The 8,254-nt window shown below is 58.2% G+C and overlaps 1 protein-coding gene across 1 annotated transcript; it reads left to right on the top strand.

The window, feature by feature from the left end:
- Positions 1-2,526: 2,526 nt before the first annotated feature.
- LOC103806341 (transportin-3) lies at positions 2,527-8,251 on the top strand (the record flags this gene model as incomplete). Its single annotated transcript, XM_009079026.1, has 8 exons — positions 2,527-2,727; positions 3,370-3,443; positions 4,360-4,516; positions 4,890-5,033; positions 5,886-6,061; positions 6,901-7,039; positions 7,952-8,098; positions 8,207-8,251. Coding segments are annotated over 8 exons (1,083 nt in total), but the record flags the coding sequence as incomplete, so codon positions are not given.
- Positions 8,252-8,254: the final 3 nt, after the last annotated feature.

The raw sequence follows: 8,254 nt of genomic DNA, 5'->3' as shown, positions 1-8,254 counted from the left end.
CCATCCCTGGGAGTGTTCCAGGCCGGGACTTTTTTTTAGGCACTGGCACAGGTTGCCCAGAGCAGCTGTGGCTGCTCCATCCCTGGGTGTGTTCCAGGCCAGGTTGGATGGGGCTTGGAGCAGCTTGGGCTGGTGGGAGGGGTCTTTGCCCAGGGTAGAGGGTGGGATAGGATGGGATTTCAGGTCCTTCCCACCCAAACCGTTCCAGGATTAACTCCAGGAAGGACGAGCTGGCACGCTGGGCACGGCCCTGAGGGCAGCTGGGAAAGAGGAAGCAGCTCTGGGAGGAGAGTATGGGCTCCCCCAGCCTTCCCAGGGGACTGAGGCCAAAGCCTCGTTCACTCCTCCTCCCAGAACCCTTCGAGGCTCCTTCCCTCAGCTCTCCCTGGTTCTGTGTGCCCTGCTGGAGGCAGTTTGTGCCCTCGCACCGGGCGGGGGGGACAGTTTTCCCTGTTCTGTCCCTCCCTGTTCTGTCTCTGCTACCCTCAGGGCACCTCATCCTCCCTTGCTCCCTCAGCCCCTCCCTGGTGGCTGCTGCCATTCCAGAGCCGTGGGATGAGGTTCCCTCCTCGTGCTGGGACTGGGGAGGAGTCATGTCCTGCCCCTCCCAGCTCCAGGAATCCCTGGAGTGGAGTAGAGTTCTCTCTCCCTGTCCAGCATCCTGTCCCCTTCCCATCCTGTAGCCAACCTCTAGGACATTTCTACCCACAAACTTATGTTCTTCCCAGCTTTTTATTCCTTAAATTCCCTTCAGCACCACAGTCCCATCCTAGTTCCTATGGGGTTCCCAAGGGAATGCCCAGTGCTGGGCCTTTCCCTTTTTGTTGTGCTCATCCAGCCTGGCCCTTCCCAAGGTTTGTTTGCCAGGTCTGAGGCCTCATTCATCCCAGGGATTTCCCAGGTGCTCTGGGTCCATCCAGCATGTTGTGCTCCTTCAAGCTGCTGTCCAGCACTTGCACAGGGATGAGGAAGTGCCTGGGAGGTGTGTTGGGAAGGAAAGGCCTTTCTGCCTCATTTTTGTGCAGGGAGACCAAGATTGGCCATTTTGGTGCCAGTGAGGGCAAACAGGAGCTGCAGCCTGGGGGGAACAGGAGCTGCAGGATCAGGAGGCCTTTCCTGGAGTTAAGGCCTCTCTCTCCTCCCCAGCCAGGCACCGCTGGGAATGTTGGAGCTCCTGGATTTTACACATCTGAGATAAAAATGATGTCTAACTGTGATGTGGAGGTGACTCTGTGCCCTCAGAGCTCTGAGTGCCAGAGGGAGCTGAGGGCAGTGTCCTGCAGGGGTTGCTCCTGCCACCTGCACATCCAGCTGGGCCTCTGTGAAGAAAACAGGGGGAGAGGAGCTCCTGACATTCCTGGAAGCTCTTCCCTCCCCATCCTGCTGCCCTATCCCTGCTAAACACTCCCTCAGGGTGGGATTTCCCTGGGTGCTGATTTGCAGCCCTGGTCAGCACTGCTTGGAGCTGCCTGAGGGTGTGGAAGGCTGTGTCACAGGGAGTTTTGGGTGCAGAAACAGCTTCCTGTGCCATTGGTGGTCACAGCCCGTGAGTAATCGTGCTGTCTGTGCTGAGCCTGTGGCTCCCAGAGGGATTATCCAGCCTCTGGCTCTGCGGGATGAGGGTTTGGGGGGCTCTCCAGGTGCTCTCACTGCTGAGTTCTGTGTCTGTGTCTATGCAGGCTGGGAATTGTCTGCCTGTTCTTAGAGCAGGAAAGTATTCCCCAAGAGGGTTTGGTGGGATTTGGCTGTTGTAGTCGTTGAGTTTCTTAGCTTTTGTTTATTCCCAGCTTGGGAAGTTCCTGGTGAGGATAAATACATCCCTCAGCAATGCCTCCAGGTTTTCCTCACTCCCTGTTGCTAGTTCTGCTCCAGAATAGCGGGAAGTACTGGAGTCAGTGACCATGGAGCAGCCCATGCCATGGGGGCAGATGGAAAACAAGGATCAAAGCCTGGGAACAGCAAATGAGCTTGTCTGGAAGCTCTGGAAAGACTCCTGGACCATCCCAGTGGTGGTGCTGGACGAGCATTCCTATGGGGAAAAGGTGCTGTGTCCTGTGGGAAGCTGCAAGGAGCAGAGCTCCCTGCTCCCACCTGGATGTGGCAGGGATGGATCCTTTGCCTCCCTCAGCCCTGTGGATGTGACACTTGGGGTCATGGGACAGTGCTGGGAACAGCGCTTGGACTCAGTGGACTCCAGCGGCTTTTCCAGCCCAAAGGACTCTGTGCGAAGGAGGAAGGGAGAGGAGGTTGTAGGACATGGAGTGCTGAGGGTCCCTGGATGGGCAGGGACACCTCCCACCAGCCCAGGCTGCTCCAAGCCCTGTCCAGCCTGGCCTGGAACAGTCCCAGGGATGGAGCACCCCCAGCTCTCCCAGCCTGGCTCCAGGGCAGAGCTGCTCCAGCCCTAGGAGCATCTCCGTGGCTCCTCTGGGCTCACTCCAGCAGGAGAAGGATATGTTTTCATGGAGGTTTGGGCCACGTGTGCCCCCCTGCCCCTCCACTGACCATGCCATGCTTTTCCCTCAGGTCCATGCGTGGGAGATCTCGGACCAGCTGCTGCAGATCCGGCAGGATGTGGAATCCTGCTACTTTGCGGCACAGACCATGAAGATGAAGATCCAAACCTCCTTCTACGAGCTCCCCACAGACTCCCATGCCTCCCTGCGGGATTCCCTGCTCTCCCACATCCAGAACCTGAAAGACCTTTCCCCAGTCATCGTCACCCAGGTGGGAGCTGCTCCTCTGTGTCCTCAGGGAAGGCTCATCCCTGCCCTGTGTGCTCCTGGGAATGGGGGACAGGGAAGGCTCATCCCTGCCTGGCCCAGGATTGTTTTCCCTCCTTCATCCCTTGATTACTTTAGTTTCATCCATTGCTTCATCCTCATTGGAAGAGGAGGTGCAGCTCTTCCTGGAGTTTTCCCTGTGCTTTGCCATAGGGACAAAACCCAGCACTGCTCTGGGGATTGCTCTGCTCTCTTCCCTCATCTTCTGTGTAGCATTCCCATCAGCCACATATTGCTGTTGAATGGGGGGTCTGACACCCACAGGCTGTCCAATCCCTAAATATCCCAGCAGGGAATATCACACCTCAGGGTGTCAGACAGGGATGTTATGGTTGGATTCTGGAGTACCCTTCATGTTGGGGATGGATTCCAGAGTTCCCTGTCAGCAGGGAATGTAGGGGATGGATTCTGGAATTCCCTGCCCAGAGGGATGTTGTGGATGGATTCTGGAATTCCCTGCCCAGAGGGATGTTGTGGATGGATTCCGGAGTTCCCTGCCAGGGTGGATGCTGGGGGTGGATCCCAGAGCTCCCTGCAGTTCCTCTCCCAGCCGGTGCCAGTGCTGATCCGTATGTTTCCCTTGCAGCTGGCTCTGGCCATCGCGGACCTGGCACTGCAGATGGCTTCGTGGAAGGGCTGTGTGCAGACCCTGGTGGAGAAGTGAGTGAGCTCAGAGTCGCATCCATGGGCAGGAGGTCCTGTGTGCTCTGGGAAGGGAAGTTTCCTGCCCTGTTCCCTGACTCCAGTGCCTGGGTGGTGGCAGGGAGGGGCTGCCTGTGGCTCTGTGTCTGTGCACAGCCAAAGCCATGGCTCAGCACTTTGCCTCATCCCTGCTTTGTTTGGGGCTGATCCCTCACTCCCAGCTCCAGCTGGAGCAGAGAGGCCAGACCAGTCCCTGTTGGATGTCCCAGGGACAGCACAGGAATGTCACACACTGCTGCAGTGACACGGAGCCTGTGGACACCCACAGTGGCTCTGTGTCTGGTGGGATGGGATTTATCCAGGCTATGGCACTTGGACTCATGGGCTGGGAGAGCCTTTGGCACTTCTCTCTAGGAAACCTTGGGCTGAGCCACTGCTGGAGGCTCCTCCTGGAGCCTTGCAGGGACACTGTCCTGAGCCTCTGGAATCAGGGAAACAGGGAGTGGTTTGGATGGGAAGGGACCTTAAAGCCTCTGCAGTGCTGAGCCTTTGGAATCAAGGAATCAGGGAGTGGTTTGGGTGGGAAGGGACTTCCCAGTCTCCTCTCCATGCCCCAGGATGCCCCTCGTGCTGTCCCTGTGTCCCAATGCTGAGCTGTCCCTGTGTCCATGTCCCAGTGCTGGGCTGTCCATGTCCCTGTCTCCGTGTCCCAATGCTGAGCTGTCCCTGTGTCCATGTCCCAATGCTGGGCTGTCCATGTCCCTGTCTCCGTGTCCCAATGCTGAGCTGTCCCTGTGTCCATGTCCCAATGCTGGGCTGTCCATGTCCCTGTCTCCGTGTCCCAGTGCTGAGCTATCCCCTTGCCTGTGCCGAGCTGTCCTTGTCCCCGTGCCAAGCTGTCCTTGTCCCTGCATTGAGCCACCCTGTCGTGCAGGTACAGCACGGACGCGACGTCGCTGCCGTTCCTGCTGGAGATCCTGACGGTGCTGCCGGAGGAGGTGCACAGCCGCTCCCTGCGCATCGGCGCCAACCGCCGCACCGAGATCATCGAGGACTTGGCCTACTACTCCAGCACTGTCGTCTCCCTGCTGGTCAGCACTGGGGCTGGTGGCTGCTCCCAATTCAGCCAGGGAATGCTGGAGCCCTTCCTGGGCACAGTGGGGACAGTCACTGCCCAGGCCCTGCCTCGGCCCTGCCTTGGCTGGGAGGGGACACAGTGGGGACGGTCACTGCCCAGGCCCTGGTGCCTAAGCTGGGTGGAGACAGTGGGGAATGAGGGAAATACTCCAACTGTTCTTCCCTCTCCTGTGGCCACAGCCAGAGTTGAGGGAGAGGGTCTTGGCTCTGTTCTCCCCTTCACCAAGCTCAGGGCTGTTGGGACAGGACCACTGTCCTCCTGTGGTGATTTGCCATGGGCTCGCCCTCTGGAATGGGGTCCTGACCAGCTCTCCCATGTTCCTGCAGGTGACATGTGTGGAGAAGGCAGGAAACGAGGAGAAGATGCTCATCAAGATCTTCAGGTGCCTTGGGAGCTGGTTTAACCTGGGGGTCCTGGACAGCACCTTCATGGCCAACAGCAAACTGCTGTCCCTCCTCTTCGAGGTGCTGGTGAGTGTGTCCTGGGAATTTGGGGTGCCAGGAGGGGCACAGGGAAGGGGTTCATCCCTGCTGAGTCAGGTAGGGACCCTTTGATTCCCTCTGGATCAGCTCTACGGGGTGGGTGGTCCTGCTTTGCTGGGAAGTGCGAGCTGGGAAGTGTCTGGCCAGTGTTCCACACTGATCCCTCCAGACCATCCCTGGTCAGTGTTTACACTGATCCAGCCAGGAGAGGAGCAGCATGGTGATTTCCTTCCCTTGGAGCTGCCCTGGATTCCAGCCGGCATTTTCCCCCCTCTGTTTTCTGGGAAGTCACCATGGGAAGGGGCCAGGTGTGACCTAGAATCTGCAGGGAAGCAGCTTGTGGGGCTGGTGAGAATCAGCTCTGGGGGCTATGGCTGCAGAACCTCTGCCAAGCGTTCTCATGCAATCCTTTGGGTTGGAACAGACCTCCAAGGCCAAATTCCACTGTTTTGGGAAAACAAGGACACAAAACTGGGCTGTTTCTTTACTGTCTTGTCTCATAGTACAGAGGTGGGGAGTGTTTGTCCTGCCAGGGCTGCAGGGAGAGGATGAGAAGGAATGGCCTTGAGCTGAGCCAGGGCAGAATCAGAGAAGATATTAGGGGAAATTTCTTCCCTGTTAGGGTGTTCAGGCACTGGGATATTGCCCAGGGAGGTGGTGGAGTCACCATCCCTGCCGATGTTTCAGAGGTGTCTGGATGTAGCACTGGAGGATCTGGTTTAGGGGTTACAGCAGTGACAGGTTAATGGTTGGACTTGATGACCTTAGAGGTCTCCTCCAGCCCTGATGATTCATTCCATGGCTCTCTGGTTCTATAATCCCTGGGCTCCTGCCTTGCAGCAACAGGACAAGACCTCGTCCAACCTGCATGAGGCGGCGTCGGACTGCGTGTGCTCGGCTCTCTACGCCATCGAGAATGTAGAGACCAACCTGCCCCTGGCTCTGCAGCTCTTCCAGGGTGTCCTCACCCTCGAGAGTGCCTACCACATGGCTGTGGCTCGAGAGGACCTGGACAAGTGAGTGGCAGCTGCCCCAGATGGAGGGACAGGCAGCAGTGACTGGGCTGGGGTTTGTCAGCCACCAGGTCAGTGACATCAGTGTCAGGAGCAGCACTGGTGTGGGCACAGCCCCAGGGCAGGGACTGTCCCTATGCTGGACCTGCTGAGCCACCTCCAGGCCTAGGGCAGCTCTGGGCCCTCAGGACAGCAGAGACACAGAGGGGCTGGAGGTGTGCAGGGTAGAGCATGGAGCTGGGAAGGGGCTGGAGCAGAGAGGCTGAGGGAGCTGTGGGGGCTCAGCCTGGAGAAAAGGAGGCTCAGGGGAACCTTCTGCTCTCCCCAACTCCTGCCAGGAGGTGCAGCCAGGTGGGGTCAGGCTCTGCTCCCAGGGAACAGGGACAGCACAAGGGAAACACCTCGGGCTGTGCCAGGGGAGGCTCAGGTTGGATATTGGGACAATCTTTCCAGGAGAGGGTTGTAAAGCATTGGAAGGGGCTGCCTAGGGCAGGGCTGGAGTCACCTCCCTGGGGGAATTTAACAGCCATGTGGATGTGGCACTTGGGGACAGGGTCAGTGTTGGCCTTGGCACTGCTGGGAAGGGTTAGGCTGGAGCTGTGTCACGGCAGTTGTCCTCTGCCCTGTCCCCTGTCACTGCTTCTGGAGAAGTGCAGTATCAAAACCTCATCAGATTTGCTTGTTGGCCCCACTCTGTGCCCCAGCTTCCCCTATGTGAGTCTTTCCCCCTGCTGAGGGAGCTGACACTGGGGTTCCTCCTCCTGGGTGTGTTTTAACCCGTCCCTGCCCTGTGCTGGGGTGTGAGGGCAGGAGCTGAGCTGTGCCCTATGCTGTGCCCTCAGGGTGCTCAACTACTGCCGTGTGTTCACCGAGCTGTGCGAGACCTTCCTGGACAAGATCGTGTGCAGCCCAGGGCAGGGCCTGGGCGACCTGCGCACGCTGGAGCTGCTGCTCATCTGCGCGGGGCACCCACAGTACGAGGTGAGTGGGCTCCCACCCAGTGCCCCAGGATGAGATCTGGGGGAAATCGTGCCCTTCTCTCACCACGTGGTTGTGGCCTTGGCTTCTGTGAGCTGGTGGCTCTGCAGCACCTGGTCTGTGCTCACGGGGCAGAACAACTGCTTGGCTTCCCCTTCCTGCTGTCCTGGGATAGCTCCCAAACCCCTGTGGGTGCTTTTTCCTGTGTGGAGCTGGTAGGGATTGTGGCTCCTGGGAACTTTGTCCCCTTAGTGAGGGAAATGTTGGTTCACATCCATCTCCCTCCTGCTCTCATCGCTGGGATTTGGTTTGTTTTTAGTCTTTATTTAATCCTTTATCATTTGATTCTTCCCATTCTGTTGGTTCAGTCCAGCAGCTGCTCCCTGCCTGATTGCCAGTGGGTGTTCTGTGCCTTCCATGGCAAAGCAGCTGTGCTGCAGCAGGTTCCAAACTCCGTTTTCCTCCCTTCCCAAATCTCCTAAGCCCAGTTTCCCTCGGCCATGACCTCGCCCTGTGCCAGCAGTGCTGAGTGGGATGTGGAGCTCTGCGGCTGCTCCTGAACCAATCTGCACCTGTAGTTTTGCTGCCAGAACCACCTAATAAATAACTAACGTACACAGAGGAGCTGTGGAGCAGCTCCCAGATGGAAGTTCCAGGGGTGGTGCCAGGTCCAAGGAGAGACCTTGGATTCCAAGGGCTGGGGCAGGTGTGCAGGGGAACCTGGTGGGCTCCAAGCCCTTTCTCAAATGACAAGCAGAGAGGTTGGTGGATGTGGGGGACCTGTCCAGCAGCACTGATCAGGGTCCCTGTGACTACCGCTGCCACCCCAGGAAGGGCTTCTCCATCCCCCCAGCTGAGTGTAGGGGGGAAGCGTCCTGCTGGTAACTAAATGGTGGATTTTTTCCTTCCAAACAGGTGGTAGAAATTTCCTTTAACTTCTGGTACCGGCTGGGGGAACACCTGTACAAGACAGACGACGCTGTTATCCACAGCATCTTCAAGGCCTACATCCAGCGCCTGCTGCACGCGCTGGCGCGGCACTGCCAGCTTGACTCTGACCACGTACGCGCTTGGGGCCTGGGCTGGGGTGGGCTCTGCCTCCCCCTCGGGGATGTGCTCTCGCCTGGGGGCAGCCATGGCAGTGGGGTGTGCTCTCCCTCCTCTCCTCAGGAGGGTGTCCCAGAGGAGACAGACGACTTCGGGGAGTTCCGGATGAGA

The sequence above is a fragment of the Acanthisitta chloris genome, unplaced genomic scaffold (assembly GCF_000695815.1).
Source record: "Acanthisitta chloris isolate BGI_N310 unplaced genomic scaffold, ASM69581v1 scaffold29587, whole genome shotgun sequence".
NCBI lineage: Eukaryota > Metazoa > Chordata > Aves > Passeriformes > Acanthisittidae > Acanthisitta > Acanthisitta chloris.
The sequence above is the reverse complement of the archived record's forward strand: the minus strand, read 5'-3'. Positions and strand labels throughout refer to the sequence as shown.